Raw genomic sequence first — 17,147 nt, 5'->3', positions numbered from 1 at the left:
CAAGAAAGACAGACCCACTGAAAAACTTATAGTCGGCAAAACCATTTAGGATCTCAAACCATCTATTACAAGAGTCCTGACAGGAAATCTCTAAATAAATCAATCAAAGCATTAATAACTGGCATTTGGACTCAGGGGTAAAAGCCACTGCCCTCTACAGAATCCTAACAAAAATATTTAGGAGAAAAAAGGAAATGAAAAGGAAAAAGCAATACAGACTGATAAAGGATAGACTCTGGGTTTTGTAACCGCTATCTGCAGCCAGAAAAACTGTCCTATTTGCTAATGACTGGCCACTATCATCAGGGGTTGGCAAACTTTTTTCTTAAAGGCCCAGATAGTATTTAATATCTTCTGCTTTGTGGACTGTGTGTTCTCTGTCAGAGAACAGAACTACCCAACTCTGCCATTAAAACATAGAAGCACCGTGGATAATATGCAAATAAATGGGTGTGGCCATATCCTAATAAAACAAAGACAGGTGGTAGGCTAAATTTGGCTTTCGTATGGCCCCCTGGAATAGTGCAAAGAGAGCAGACTCTAGACTCAGTAGACAAAAGGCCACTCCCATATGCATACCTGACATGGGATTTAGTTAAATTTTAGATTCAGTTTTGTTTTTTACACATGTATAAAACAAAGATAACAATTATCTTGCAGCGTTGTTGTAAAAATGGGAAATGCTAAAGTGGAAACCCCAGGGGTGTCTGGCATACAGTGGGTAGTCAATAAATGTATTAATGATTGCATAAGGAAGTATCACTGGAACGTTAACTAGATAGCTAATACAATCTTGTAATACACCTTTACTCAGGACCCAATATTATTCCAAGGAGAGAACAAAGAACAGCATTTCACATAACCCGCATGATGAACGAGATCGTTTGCGTTACTGAGTATAATGAAACTGTTCTTGCTCACTGGCAGCCTTGCTAGAGCAATGTCAAGATCAAGGAAATACAATGGCTGTGAGATGCTCGTGACAAAAATGTAGAAATTAATTTGAAATGAATCTGCAGCCAACATCAGTAGCCCCCGGTCACAAGAAGACCCTCTCTTTGCCCTCTCAAAAGACAGATGGAATGGAAACATGAAAGGAACATCACATTTCTCAGCAGGACTGCAGAGCAGAATTTGAAAAACCTCTTCAAAAGCCAGCCCACTCTGATCTTCTCAATTGATGTCTGTCTCAGAGGAGGGCCACACCACCTGGAAAGAGCCTAGATCAAGCACCATGAACCAAGAGGATGGGTCAGAAGTTCCCCCATGGCAGGCACCTGTGGATGTGGGGAGCCAGGGGGGGGAGAGAGTCAAAACACAGAGTAACAGCTGCTGGTGCATATGTCCATCACAGAGCCCCTGGAACTGCCCCCCTTAAATACCATATCAAAGCAAAGGTAGGCTTCTCAGTTCAAGGGAATTTAACAATCAATTCAAAAAGTCTTTGGAGCAAAACAAAAAAGAGCTCATTAAGAGCTTCCTCTCCTGACATCCAGATGGCTCCTAGACCTCCACTGAGGACTCAGGAATTAAGGAAGGAGGTCCTTTTGCACTTTCAACTCCAACCGTAACCTGCCCCATTCAGCAGCACAGTGCAACTCAATAAAAAGAAAAATAGAAGTGCCTGAACATTTCCCTTGAAAAAGTGAAAATGGGAAGAAAAAGGCTTCTTGCAAGCCTTCTCTGGAAATACTATCTGCAAGGTGATACTCTTATTATCAGCCCATAACATATTTCCTCCCTCTCAGTCCTCCCTCCCCAGACTGCAGGAGCCCTAGAGAACATCTCTATCTGCAAAAAAATAAAAAAAACCCCTATCCCTCCCACCTTAAAACTAAACAGTTCTCACGGTTACTTGCTTGTAGTCCTTTTTCCTTACACAGACGCTGAGTGAATAGCAAATTAAAAGTCAAGATCATACTCAAAAAGATCATTAACTCAGTAGAATCCTTTCTGTTTGTTTTTCCTAACCAAATATTGTCAACATTTTATTTCCCCAAAAGCCTTTGTCCTCAGTAACTCCTTAGCTCTTTTGTCCTAAAATCAACAATTCTTCAACAAAGAGCATCAGTCTATTCAACTCAACAAAAATTTAATGAACTCAGGACGCCTGGGTGGCTCAGACAGTTAAGCGTCTGCCTTCGGTTCAGGTCATGATCTCGGGGTCCTGGGATGGAGCCTCATGTTGGGCTCCCGGCTCAGTGGGGAGTCTGCTTCTCCCTCTTCCTCTCCCACTGCTTGTGTACTCTGTCTCTCTCTCTAACGAATAAATAAAATATTTTTAAAAAAAGGAAATTTAATGAACTCATTCAGTGTGCAAAGCATGTGCTATAAACACGCAGAGCTGTATGGATTTAGAAGTATTCGACTTGGTCATTGCCTTCAAGTTGCTTCCAACCTAGCTACAGACATAGGAAAAAACAGGTGAGACCCCTATACTAGAAAGTCAATTCTGGGCTCAAAATGCGAAGCAAGTTGGTATAATGGGTAGAACTCAGGTTCAGGAGAACAAGGTTCTCCCTCCAGCTCCATGACTTGCTACTGTAAAGGAAGGGAGATGGTTTCAGAGACACTGAAAGTCCCTTCCACAAGTTTCTGAATGGTAAAGGCAGTAAGTGTCCAGAGGAGGACTTTTTATTTTACTGTTTCTCCCCCCAACCAGTAACAAATTATCCTTATAGGATGAAATTTTAGATTGACCCGATTGTAAACTTTTCTACTAAGTTAGACTAAGGCTTTCAACAGTTATGCTCTTTTTTTTTTTTTTTAAGATTTTATTTATTTATTTGACAGAGAAAGAGATGGCGAGAGACAGCACAAGCAGGGGGAGCTGCAGGCAGAGGGAGAGGGAGAACCAGGCTCCCCGCTGAGCAAGGAGCCCCACTTGGGCTTGATCCCAGGACTTTGGGATCATGACCTGAGCCGAAGGCAGACACTTACCCAACTGAGCCACACAGGCGCCCCATTCCAGTTCTACTCTGAAAATCAGAGCTTGCTTTCTTCTACAGAAGACTAAAATATTCCCTTCTCTCATTGCCCTACTGGGGTTGGGCAAAAACAAGCAAAGACTGAAATGACTGAGTTCAGTAAGCAGCACGCACTGGCAGGAAATGGGAGGAAGGAGAGCGAGATCTAGATATTTTTCCCTCAACTCCTTCCACCAAAAGCACCTCTGCTTTCTCTATTTTTCTTTCCTTTGGGTTCTGGCGAAACTTCCCTCTTGCCTATTCATACCTCGGGATATTAGTTAATAGCACAGCATAGTGACCGAGCTCCTGTGGTTTCCCTAAACCCTGCAATATCTTGCTGAATAAATAGTATCTTCATTAAACTCTCCTCAAATTATCTAAATTGAGCATGCCATCTGTTTCACTGACAAAACCTACAAAGGCATGAAAATACATACTTAGAACCATTAAAATAGTAGGATGCCAACACAGGGCTGAACAAACAGATCAAACAAACAAAACAGCCTTCAGAAAGATGGCCTTGTATTAGAATATAGAATACGATGAAGGAGTGTTTGAAGTTCACGGAGATGGTATGAATTGTTAGATGTTATTTGGACAACTAGCCATCTAATTGGAAAAAAAAAAAGATGGTTTCACTCATTTATGGAACATAAGAAGTAGGAAGATCTGTAGGAGAAGAAAGGGAAGAAGAAAGGGGGGGGAAACAGAAGGGGGAATGGACCATGAGAGACTATGGACTCTGGGAAACAAACTCAGGGCTTCAGAGGGGAGGAGGCTGGTGATGGGTATTAAGGAGGGCACGTATTGCATGGTGCACTGGGTGTTGTACGCAAGTAATGAATCATGGAACTTTACATCAAAAACTAGGGATGTACTGTATGGTGACTAACATAATAAAAAATTATTATAAAAAAATGAAGATTCAGTCTCCCATAGCAAGGATAAAGATTTTTATTTTTTTGAAGATTTTATTTATTTGAGAGAGAGAGAGTGTGAACGAGAGGGAGAGAGAATGTGAAGCAGTCTCTGGGCTGAGCACAGAGCCCAATGCGGGGATCAATCCCACAACTCTGAGATCATAAAAGAGCTGAAATCAAGAGTCTGACACTTAAGCAACTGAGGCACCCAGGTGCCCCAAAGATTTTTATTTTATGTTTAATTTAATTTTTAATTTTTATTTTTGAGAGAGAAAGCGAGCGCAGAGGGAGAAGCAGACTCCCCACTGAGCAGGGAGCCTGATGCAAGACTCCATCCCAGGACCCTGGGATCATGACTGGGGCCGAAGGCACACGCTTAACCAACTGAGCCACCCAGGTGCCCAAGATTTTTATTTTAAACTACATAAAATCTAGGGGGAAGAAAACATTAACGTATGAAAGCTATTTTTATTGAGTGACTACATCATGCCAGGCACTGCTCTGGGAGCCAGACCCCGAGCATTAGAGATCAGCTTTGCAGAACTTCTATTCTAGTAGGCACAGGCAACTGAACGAATATTCAAGAAAAGCGTCCGAGCGCTAGGTGGAGGACAAAATGGCGATGGGGCAGGAGACAAAAGTTGAGGGTCTAACACCTGGGGAGTCAGGACAGGCTTCTCAGAGGAGGTAACATCCTAAGCTCAGAGTGAGGAGAAAAAGCTGGCCATGAGAAGGGGGGGGAGCATGACGGTCAAGCATGAAATACTCCCCAGCAAGAACAAACTCGGTGTGTCCACAGAGCAGAAGGGTGGTCAGTGTACATCGACCGCCGAAGAGAAGAGCTGCATGGCCTGCGGAAGGAGAGGTGGTAGGAGCTGGGCAAGGAGGGCTCTGCGGCTAGAATAAGGAGGTTGCGGTTTTGTTCCAAGTGTGATGGGAAGCCACTGGAGGGTTCCAAGCAAGGACAGCATGAGGCGCTCTACCTTTTAAAAAGCTATATAGAGATGCTCAATATCATTAGTCATTAGGAAATGCAAATCAAAATCGTAATGAGCTACTACCTCGCACCTGCTAGACAGCTATTTAAAAAAAAAACAAAAACGGAACATAACAAGTGTTAGCAAGGAAGCCGAGAAACTGGAACTCTTGTACATTGTCGGTGGGAATGTAAAATGGTGCAGCCACCATGGAAAGCAGTTTGATAGTTCCTTAAAAAGTTAAACCCAGAGTCAGAATTACTATATGACCCAGCAGCCTGGTCCTAGGTATATGGTCAAAAGAAATGAACACAGGAATACAAAACAAAATAACTGGTGGATGAATGTTCATAGCAGCTTCAATAGCCAAAAGGTAAACACAACTCAAATGTCCATCAACGAATAAATGCATAAATAAGATGCAGCGTATTCACACAATGGAATATTATCCACTAAAGGAATGCAATTCTGACAGGTGCTACATGAGTGGAAAAAAGGTTAGTGATGTAGAAGTGAAAGAAACCAAACACAATAGCCACATAGTGCATCATTACATTTATATAAAATATCCAGAATAGGTAAATTCATAGAAATAGTAAGCAGGTAGGTAGAACTGGGCAAAGACAGGAAGGGGGAGAGACTATTCCATGGGAATGGGGTTTCCTTTTTGGAACTAGTTCCGAAAGTTCTGGAACCCAAATGGCTCCACTGTGAATGTACTAGATGCCACTATATCACATACTTTCAGATGGTTCTTTTTATTTTTTTAAAAGATTTATTTGAGAGAGACAGAGAGAGTGTGCGCACATAAGCAGGGGGATGGGCAGAGGAGAAGCAGGCTCCTCGCTGAGCAGGGAGCCCAATGCTGCTTGATCCCAGGAGTGCCAGATCATGACCCGAGCTGAAAGCAGACGCTTAACCGACTGAGCCACCCAGGTGCCCTGGTTAATTCTTTACTATGTGAATTTTGTCTCAATTTTTAGAAAAAGCAAGCTGTATAGTTTCTGGTTTCCAGCACAATATTATACTCAAGATCCTGAAAACCTTCCTGATAACAAAATACCTAAAAAAAATGCTGGATACACCATAATGCTATTTTACCATACATGCCTAAGCTTTCAAGAAAGAATGAGAAATCCTCAAAGGCTGAAAAACCATATAGGACCCAAAGATAAGAGAGGCAATAAAGGTACAATGTTTGAAAGGCAACCATCTTTTTTTTTTTTTTTTTTTAAGATTTTATTTATTTATTCGACAGAGATAGAGACAGCCAGCGAGAGAGGGAACACAAGCGGGGGAGTGGGAGAGGAAGAAGCAGGCTCATAGCGGAGGAGCCTGATGTGGGGCTCGATCCCATAACGCTGGGATCACGCCCTGAGCCGAAGGCAGACGCTTAACCGCTGTGCCACCCAGGCGCCCCAGGCAACCATCTATCAAGATCCAATAACCTTGAGAGGATGGGGCCAGGTCCAGATAGGACAACGGATCAAAGACCCCCCCCCCTCATTTGCAGGTGGGACACCTAAATAGCTAAGCAATATGTAAAATAAGAAATATATACATTGGTCTCTGCCCCTGGTTCCTGACACAGAGCTCCTAAATCCCTAGGAACTCCTTGGGTGACAGGAGCATCTTAAGTTCTAATAACACAACTCTTGGTGGGCTCCTAGATGGGGGCTGGTCACCAGAGAGACCAAGCCACAATCAGAAGCTTGGAACTTCAGCCCCACCCTCCATCCTCTTGCATACAGAGAGCGGTGAAGGTTTGAGGTAATAATGAACATCCCTATGTGATAAAGCCTCCATAAAAATCCCAAAACAAGGAGTTTAGAGGGTTCCCAGGTAGGTGAACACATCCACATCCCAACTCCATGGGTACAAAAGCTCCCGCCGCACTTGGAAACCCTTCTGGACCTTGTCCTCTGTATCTTTCACCTGAGCAGTCATCTGTATCCTTCGTAACATCCTCTATAATAAAGCAGCAAATACAAATGTTTCCCTGAGTTCTGTGAGGCATTCTAGCAAATGGTCCATCCCAAGGAGGAGGGGGTTGTGGAAACCCCCAGTTTATAGCTTACTGGTCAAAAGTATGAGATACTCGGATTTGCAACAAGCATCTGAAGTGGGGATGGTCTTCAAGACGGAGCCCTTCACCTGTGGGGTTTGTGCTAACTCTGGGTAGTTAGCATCAGAATTGTTTAATGTGAGGGGGAAAAAACCTCTCACACTTGGTGTCAGAAGTGTTGTGAGAAGAGAAATAGTTTTCTTTTACAAGCTAACTGACGGTATGAGAAAAAAAATCCAATTCTTGCCGAAAGAACGTAAGAACAGCACTCCTCGTGAGATCTCTAGGTGTTACTAACGAAAAACATGAAAAAAAAAAGTTACACATTCAATAGGCTCCATAAAACAAGCCGATCAGATGCTAGAACCCATTCAACTCCAATGGGCCATGAGTGGTATTCGAATGTTGATTTACACCCCAAGTCTCCTTAGTATTCAAGCCAGCGCACAGCCCTGAACGCTGGCATCGAAACACATTAGCATTATCCTTGCAAAATGCAACCAAACATCTGCACCCAAAGACTCTGACACAAAAAACATTTCCGTGCTCTCCAGGATGGCACACGGTATAAAGCTGGATTCGCATATTTAAATGGGATGCTTCAGTGTGCATTTTTAATGAGGCATTGTTTGCCACAGATGGAGGAAGAGAGGAGAAAAGTCATAAATCATGTCACTTTAGAAGCTCTGAAAGGCCCGGGAAGACCATGTGCCACTAGAAATATTGCTGTGGCCATCTCCAAAAAATACTCTCTGTCCCACAGTCTTACTTTGATATTTAATTTTTAAGTCTTAGTTAACATGCTTGTTACACATCGTGAGTCACAAAATTTATTATCTGTAAAAGCCTTCAGTTGTGGATTTTTTTAAAAAGGATTACTACATAGGAACTATATTTAATGATTAATTTTCCTTTTAATCTCCTAGCAGAATATATTAACATTACCTTTGTTTGTCAAGTATCCTCTTAGCTCTTCATTTTAGCCTCCAATGAAGCCCAATGATACTAAATGATTTGTCCAAGGCTAAGAACCCCAAGAATCCTTAACAAAACGATGTGAGGTTCCTATGTAAAATATTCTAAAAATAATAGACGTACAGCCCGTGATCCAAAATATTGATTTGTCTCTCAAGGTATATATTATGCTGGTGTTCTGTAGGACGTTCACACGCTCAGTAAATGGGGATTCTCTGGTCAAAGAGGTTTGTAAACGTTGGGTTAAACAAAGACTCTTAGGCACCTTAACTATACGAAGAAGCTTTATGAACCTTCAGAAATAGAAGGTAGTTTTGCAAACTTATTTGACCACAGAGGTCATTTTCCACACATAGAACATAGTATAAGATAAGTGGTAAATGATGTCTTCAACTGTTTCCTAGAATTTTGTCTTGCTTCTTTAGAACTTATCTCAATGTCACCACATGCGACTTTTTAAAATTTTATCTGGTTATATTGTTATTCAGCTTCTATCCCCTGATGGTTCCCTTCTGCCATCAGAGTGAAAGCCCACTCTGACATGGTATAGAAGGTCCTCAGTGACCTGTACAGACCAGGTCCTACCACTCCCCACCTGGAGCTTCGTTCTCAGGCTGTGGTTTTAAATCCTCTTCTTATCCCTGGGGACCTGGGAGGTGCCACAAACTCAAACCCATTAATTGTGGGTGGGGGGTGGTGCAGTGTTCCTTAAGAGGTATATATGACTCCCTAGTGATCTATGGAAGTGGGCCTGCGTAGATACAGCTTAAGAAGTGAACTTTAAATTTTTTAAAAGATTTGTTTATTTTTGAGAGAGAGAGAGAGAGAGCGTGCGTACACGCGTGAGCACAAGCGGGGGAAGGGGCAGATGCAGAAGCAGACTCTCAACTGAGCAGGGAGCCTGATGACCCCAGGACCATGACCCGAGCTGAAGACAGACGCGTAAGCCACCCAAGTGCCCGAAATGAATACTTTCTTAAAGATTTTACTTGTTTATTTGGGAGAGAAAAAGAGAGACAGAGCACAAGTGGAATGGAGGGGTAAAGGGAGAAGCAGACTCCCCGCTGAACAGGGAGCCCTATGAGGGGCTTGATCCCGGGACACCGAGATCATGACCTTAGCCGAAGGCAGACGCTAAACTGACTGAGCCACCCAGGCGCCCCTAAACTTTTTTTTTTTTTTTTAACAATCTTTTAAGAATTTAAAAGCCATTCTGAGTTCATAAGTGGCACAAAAACAAAGGCCTGCATGTGGCCTACTGGCCACAGTTTGCTAACTCCTGGATGAGGGGAAAACATAATCCAGGACATCTAAGACTGCCCATAAGGAGTACTGCTGCAGAACACGGAAGGAAAATGAAGGATGCTCCATGCCCAGAGACTACGGAGGCTAGAACAAGATGGCACAAGGGGCAGCTAAGAGATAGCTGAGGGACAGCAGTGAAACAACCAGGCAGGACAAACAGGCCCATGCCTCTCTCCCCATCTGAGACGAGAGAGCTGAGAAAGGAGTATCTCTTGCAGATGGGAGCAATGCTTGGGGCAGAGACATGGGGTATTACTTCCAGTAATCGGTAGCATGCAGGAAAAGTAGGAAGCATAGACCTTAGAAGACCAGCTATCAACATATTCCACCCAGCATCATCCCCTACCAATCCCGCACACTCTGAAAACGGTACCAAGCACATGCCACTGCAAGTGTGTCCTCCTGCCTGGCACAGGTGAGCTGCACAGAGAATGCAGGCTGCTGCATTGCATAGAATTGCGCAGAAAAATGAGCTCACTATCAGCAATCCAACAGATACTTGAGGAATTTAACTGAAAGAAGTGAGGAAGAAAAGAACTGGAACTCAAGGAATGAGAATCCATAGAGCAAATGGAAAAAGCAACCTAAAAATAATTATTATCCTTAGAAAGATAGAAGGGGAAAGCACATCCATGAAAAAAAAAGTTACAAAACCCCAAAATGATTAAGAAAACAATTTTTTAAAAGATTTACTTATTTGAGAGAGAGAGAGAGAAAGAGGGGGACGGGGGCAGAGGGAGAGAATCCCAAGCAGACCCCCTGCGGAGTGCAGGGCCCCATGCTGGGCTGGATCTCACAACCCCGAGATCATAACTTGAGCCGAAATCAAGATCTGGATGCTTAACTGACTGAGCCACCCAGGTGCCCTGAGAAAACACAATTTTTGAAATGAAATGTTCATTAGAAGAGACAAACTGATGTGCAAATTTCAGAGAAATACATGGAATGGAGGAACGCGCCTAAAACTACAACACAAAAGAATGAAGAGATGAAAAGTAAAAAAAAAAAAAAAAAAATGTTGAGCGATAAGAAAAATACAACTGGAAGTTTCCTCATTTAAGAAAAGTTGCATATGGGGGCGCCTGGGTGGCACAGCGGTTAAGCGTCTGCCTTCGGCTCAGGGCGTGATCCCGGCGTTCTGGGATCGAGCCCCACATGAGGCTCCTCCGCTGGGAGCCTGCTTCTTCCTCTCCCACTCCCCCTGCTCGTGTTCCCTCTCTTGCTGGCTGTCTCTATCTCTGTCAAATAAATAAATAAAATCTTAAAAAAAAAAAAAAGTTGCATATGAAGAGACCACGTGGCAGAAAATAAATACTTGAAGAGCTGAGAATTTCCCAGAATTAAAATACCCAGATAGCAACAGGGCAAAAAGGTCTATCAAGTACTAAGCAGGATAAATAAAGGAAACACATGCACATACATGCACACATATCCCTAGACATACTGTGAAACTGCAGAAATACTAAAGTAAGCAGAACTCATTAATGTAACAAGAAAAAAACACTATAAAAGACTCAAGAATCAGAATAACCTCATACTTTCATCAGCACCACTGGGTACAAGGGAACAATGAAGCAGTAGTTTGGAAGGACTGAAGAATTTTGCACTGAGAATTCTGTGTCTAGCCAAACTATTAGCACTTAATACGGCAGGAAAAAGACATTTTTGGACATGCAAACACCCAAAGTTTACCACTAATAGTGATTCAATGACACAGCAGGAATATTCAAGTAGGAATGTTGAAAGAGGAAATTTTTACAATTTTCTCTTTCTCAAATAAGCAATGATCAAGAAAAACATTATCTACTAACAGTCTACAAAGTTAAAGGAAAGATAACAGCAACATGAGCAGCAGGGAGTGGGAGTCAGAGGGATGTAAAAATAGGGTAAGATTCTGTAACTTGTTTGGGAAGAAAAAGACTCAGAAACTGATTTCTCCCTCCTCTAAGTTAATGTGTCAAAGTGCGTGTTGAAATTTAAAATTGAGAATAAGAACTATTAGAGGGAAAAGTATATGGACATACAGACACAGGGACATGACTGGGAGAGCCATGGTTTCAGTAATTATGAACCACTCATGGTTTTCCTCACATGCTCGTACAGGTCCAAATGCACCATTCATGTCTTCCCCCACAGAGTGAGTGCTGCCTTCATCTAACCCTCTCCAAAGGTCCTCACCGTTCTCCTTGCCTGCACCCGATCCCAAGGTATGATAAACAAATTTCTATTACAGCATCTACAATACTTTATTTAAACTTATTGTTGACAATAGCTAAATTGTGGAAGGAGCCAAGATGCCCTTCAACAGACAAATGGATAAAGAAGATGTGGTCCATATATACAATGGAATATTACTCAGCCATCAGAAAGAACGATTACCCAACATTTGCAGCAACATGGACGGGACTGGAGGAGATTATGCTAAGTGAAATAAGTCAAGTAGAGAAAGGCAATTATCACATGGTTTCACTCATTTATGGAACAAAAGAAATAGCAGGGAGATCGGTAGGAGAAGGAAGGGAAGAATGAAGGGGGGGCAAACAGAAGGGGGACTGAACCATGAGAGACTATGGACTCTGGGATGCAAACTGAGGGCTTCAAGGGCGGGGGGGATTGGGATAGGCCAGTGAAGGGTATTCAGGAGGGCACATATTTCATGGATCACTGGTTGTTATACGCAAACAATGAATCATGGAACACTACATCAAAAACTAATGATGTACTGTTTGGTGACTAACATAACATAATAAAAAATTATTATTAAAAAAAAATAAATAAACTGGCTGTTGACAAAACAATCTTGCTCACTAGACATAAGTTCCTTGGGGACTAGAACGGCCGGCCTCCTCGCCTCTATATCCTCTACCACCATTGTCGTTACTCAATATGTTTGTTGAGTGGATGGATATAGAGGAAACTTGTACATACTTTGAATAGTTAGTGACTAACAGATTGTATATGACCAAGACTATAAATGATTCGATGTTAAATCATTTATTGTGAAAGAGTAAGAACCATGTCTAAGTAATGATTACGTTTGTGATAAAGTCATCCTTGCCTCTTGTTATGTTAAGAAATCACCAAAGAAGGGGCGCCTGGGTGGCACAGAGGTTAAGCGTCTGCCTTCAGCTCAGGGCATGATCCCGGCGTTATGGGATCGAGCCCCACATCAGGCTCCTCCGCTATGAGCCTGCTTCTTCCTCTCCCACTCCCCCTGCTCGTGTTCCCTCTCTCGCTGGCTGTCTCTCTCTCTGTCGAATAAATAAATAAAATCTTTAAAAAAAAAAAGAAATCACCAAAGATGAACTAGATAATATTAAAAGTTATTCTTAGAGCCTTGAGATGGAAGACACCTTAAAAGACTGTGTGACTGACTGTCCCGGAAATCATACTACACCTGGAGAAGCTCTATGTCTTCACGGTTTTCAGACCCAGGAATATTCTCCATCAATATGGCGGACATCACTCTCACATTCATTTTCACCATATCCAATTCACTGTGCAACTTTCCAATCTGTGGACAGCAACACAAGTGTGACATGAAGAACGGTTACGTTATTTTCTGCTACCAAGGCGATATTTGCTGGTAGAGAAAAAGGCTTTTGCGACATTTAATATTTTCAAATTTATATAAATACCTAATTGTTTTATAAATGTACAATCTGTTGCCTTCTAAAAGGACTTGAGATCTCATGTAATAAATTTCTAGATTTATGCTACAAATATGCTCTAAGAAAGTTAAAAGTGAAGGGAAAAAAGTCAGATTAGAACCACTATGGAGAAGGGAGGAGGTGGACTATCGTGGGAACCTGGACAAAAAGGTAAATGCTCGCAGCAAAACCAATGAGGAAAAAAAATGAGCATTTTCTAGTGTTAGAAAAGGTGTTAGAAAAGGAAAAAAAATCAAGAGAAAAACACTTTTTTTCTTCTTGCATTAAATTCTAAGAGGAATCAACCATATGGATTCTTATAAAATACTGAATGATAATACAGTCTTAAATGGCAGTTTCCTCATAGCAAAACATAGTAGGCATCAATAATAACTGATTAACTGGACCTTTTTTAACAAATATAAACAAAAAAAGTAAATGTAAGTCAGTTGGCACAATTAATGCCAGCAATAAGGCTACCACTTACTGAGCTCCCTGAAACAAGATATGGACAGTCCTATCAGGAGCAACAGGAACCAGTCGGTTGACACAAGATCCATTCTACAGCCCAGCCTCCACAAAGACAAAGCCACTGACCAAGCATAATGGTTAAGCGCGTGGGCTTTAGAATCAGACAGAATCCATAGGTTCATTCTACTTAGAACTGAACCATGATAACTCATGTATTATCACTAAGCTTCAGTCTTCTCCTCTATAAAGTGAGGGTAATAATGTGTCTCCTCCTCCTAATGTTGTTAAGAAGAATAAAAAACTGCAGGGGCACCTGGGTGGCTCAGCTGGTTAAGCATCCAACTCTTGGTTTCAGCTCAGGTCAGGATCTCAAGGTGGTGAGACTGCGACCCATGTCAGGCTCTGTGCTCAGCACGGAGGCTGCTTGGGATTCTCCCTCTTATTCTCCCTCTGCCCCTCCCCCTGCATGCATGCTCACTCATGCTCTCGCTCAAATAAATAAATAAATAAAAGAACAAATAAACTGTATATGAAGTGCTGATCAGTTGGAAAGAGTCATCGATAAATATAGTTGTCACTGTTGTTACCTGTTCTGGGACCAACGTAAGAGTAGAGCTCTTGGGAACAATTACAGAGGAAAGAGCTGGTGCGGTAGGAACAGATGTTGGTGGGTTCGAGGAGATCTGAGTGGCCTATCAATGCGAAATATGGAAATATAACTATTAGAATTAACACAGCCACCCCAAGCCCAGTTTTTCCATTCAGATGGCTCAATCACTTTTCTCAACCAAAGGTCCTGGATAGAGGGTGTTGGCCCAGAGTCAATTGTCAAGTGTGCAACCTGCCCAGCATTTTTTGAGAAGGGTGCTAACAGTGTGTCATAATATAGTAAGTGTTCAATAAAGGTGGCTATTATAATTAGTAACTAAATTACAATTTAATAAAGTGCTCTTAGTTTATACCAAGGATCTACAAGATAAACTGCCATGTGAGATTATTGCTGCCCTCTTTTTGGGTTTTTAAAAAGAAATGCCAAGCTACAACTGGCAAGACACCTTCTTCTCTACTAATGAATGCTTCTCAAAGTCAATGCCTCATTTCCAACTTTGAGCAAAGAACATGAAGCACAGGGCTCAGGCCAGTGTTTTGACATTAGGTCCAGAGAAGTCACCTAGAAATCTTGTAAAACTGAGGAGTTTAATTGGAATACGGACAGTGGAATATGCCTAAAAATCTCCCATATTATATATACCTCAAATCACACAATGAGTAACAAGGTCCTACACCACTACTATATTATGCCTTGAAAGAAAGAATAAAAGGGGCATGGTGAACAGATGCATGGCAGGTAAGAGGTTGGGGCAAGTGGCTAGTGGCCAGGGAACAGACTGCATGAGTAGAAGAGTCAGCCTTCTGGAAAAAGCCTCTGCAAAGATCAGACTTCTGGTATACACCTGAACTGCTTTTGCATTAAGGCACGATTCACCAATCTACAGAAGGGAAGAATGACTGTTTACACATTATGGAAATTACAGAAAGTTAAGAGCTGAATTATAATCGGTACTCAAGAGTGTTACAAGTTCAAAACCTTATTTGCAAAAATTATTATTGTTTAATACAAGACTCCCCATGGTAGAGACCCTTGCCTGGCTAGCATGAGTTCTTTCTTTTGAAAATTGCCCCCTTCTCTGCTTTATCCAAATGATTTCCATCTGGAGCCACCGTGTTCCTATATGACCTCGGCTAATTTGTTCAGAAGTAGGAAATCAACCCAGGTTGGTCCCTTTTCCAAGGTTTTTGAGCTTGGAATCTGAAAAAGCTAAAGCTCTAACATGAAAATTTAAGACTTACGTTATCTACTATGTGGGAAAAGCTAGTCTGCAATGAGAGACAAGTGTAAGACATTTGAGTGGTTGGTTCTCTGTTGTTTCAAAGATCCAGCTAACACCAACCTTCTTGTGGCTTGGTTATTCTAGGAGATATTGCGATGGCTTTCGCATAAATTCATCTTTTTGCTTAGATTGGATGGAGGAAGGGTTGTCCCTTTCAAAGAGAGAAGACTCACATAATATACTATCTAATTCTGTATGAGCTCAGGAAAGGCATCCTACCTCTTGTCTTGCTGTTTCAGCCTCTGCATCTGAGGGAGGAAACTGAACACCTTTCTTGAGAAGGTCAAGGTACACTTCTTTCACTTCGCTGACATCCACGCCTCCGGGGAAACCTTGCGACCAAGTCTGAATTCAAGAGATGGTTCCAGAGTTAGAACAGCAGCAAAATTAAAACACGATTTTTAAGGTGGGGACAGAAAATGAGAGATTGATAATTATGTATCTTACTCAGAAAGAGAAAGCTGGTTTTGAATGCCAGGGACAAAAATGTATGTTTTCAGAGACTAGAAAAACAATATATTTCTAATCATCAAATTCCCATGCCTTAGCATTCTAAAGAAAGCCTGGAATAGGTACTTACTGTTTTCTTCCTGTACTGAATCCAGTATTAATAGATTCTAAAACAGCATCAGTAGTTCCTTTGCCAAATAACTTTGAAAGTGGTCTGTTGCATACTCTTACATAGTTTCTATGTATGCCAAATAAATGTACACATGACTCTTTTTCTTACCTGACACGAATAAGGTAGAAACTGAGTGAAAGTAGGGAGATAACTTCAAATTCTTCAGAATAAGGGCACCATGCCATACCAAGAAATTATTATGACTTGGAAAATGAAAGGGTACAATGTTCTCCGGCTTGATCCTAGGTTGGCAGAGAATTACCAAACCGATCAAGTGGTACGTAATTAGAGCTCTAATCCTAAGGTCTACCATCTCATAAGGCATACAATAGACTTACCTTAATGAAATTCAAGATTCTATTCTGAATGTCTAATGGCAAGGTGTATCTGGGGTTCAGCAGCTTAACCAGACTATCTTTAATGAATTCCTTCTTCACAATCAGAGACTGGAAACTTGGACCACAGTTCTGCATGCACATGTCAATAAGCTAAATTAGACAGAAAAATTAAAATTTAATTATATCTCTGGCAAAACCATCTCCTACGTATACGGTAAAAATTGCAGAGTAACGATTTCCACCAGCATTCCTACTAAACAGGATTTAGTGTCTACTAAAATTGATGGCAAAGCATTAGGTTCTGGGAATGTGAGGAAGTACTTAAGGCGTGAAGGAAGAGCTTTGAGGACAGACTTCTCGGGGAGTCAGGACACCAACATTAGAGCATTAACAACAATCCAAAGTAGTAAATGCCAAGGGCCATATGGGAAATGCTAAAGACACACGGGCTATAGACTGGGTGACATTTGTCCTGGTGTTTCCAGGGAAGTTCTAGTACACTCCTGCTGTGCTGGCTTTATTAACGATGATACCCCTTTCACTCTCTAAATGTCCTGGTCTGGATGATAAATCACACAGTCACCCTAGTTACAGCCAAGTGATAATTTAGGACCAGGTGGTCTTAAGACTTTTGGAAAAAGCTGATTCTAAGCTGGGCTTTAAAAAATAGTTAAGTACAAAGGAGTATAGAGCTATATTCCAGGTAAGTGGTATTTGAATGAATGAATGAATGAATGAATGAATGACAAAGCATTTAAATTATCAGGAAGAAAGGAGTACTGTGGTTTGTAGGGGCTTCTTCATGCAGGCAGACTGGAGACACTGGGAAGGTGGTGTGGATAAAGTGTGGAGGGGCATCATGCAGACTGTAGAGAAACGCGTGGCAGTGAATGGGAAGAGTTTGGCCACTGCACTAAGAAGACAGTGAAGGATTTTTGTTAGTTTGTCACCATCACACCTCTA

The 17,147-nt window shown here is 41.8% G+C and overlaps 1 protein-coding gene across 2 annotated transcripts in view; it reads right to left on the bottom strand.

Moving 5' to 3' along the window:
- The window catches only part of TOM1L1 (target of myb1 like 1 membrane trafficking protein), a 55,263-nt gene that overhangs the window by 27,312 nt on the left and 10,804 nt on the right, over positions 1-17,147 (bottom strand). The window contains exons 4-7 of one of the 2 annotated variants that reach the window (XM_026513193.4): positions 16,185-16,334; positions 15,444-15,569; positions 13,920-14,024; positions 12,609-12,725 (exon numbers count right to left, since the gene is read on the bottom strand). In XM_026513193.4, the coding sequence (XP_026368978.1) occupies positions 12,609-12,725; positions 13,920-14,024; positions 15,444-15,569; positions 16,185-16,334 (498 nt within the window). The remainder of the gene's footprint in view (positions 1-12,608; positions 12,726-13,919; positions 14,025-15,443; positions 15,570-16,184; positions 16,335-17,147) is intronic. The other variant, XM_044389320.3, reaches the window with a different exon arrangement.

This window comes from Ursus arctos, unplaced genomic scaffold (assembly GCF_023065955.2).
Source record: "Ursus arctos isolate Adak ecotype North America unplaced genomic scaffold, UrsArc2.0 scaffold_24, whole genome shotgun sequence".
NCBI lineage: Eukaryota > Metazoa > Chordata > Mammalia > Carnivora > Ursidae > Ursus > Ursus arctos.
Note: the sequence above shows the minus strand (reverse complement) of the source record. Positions and strands in the feature narration are given on the sequence as shown.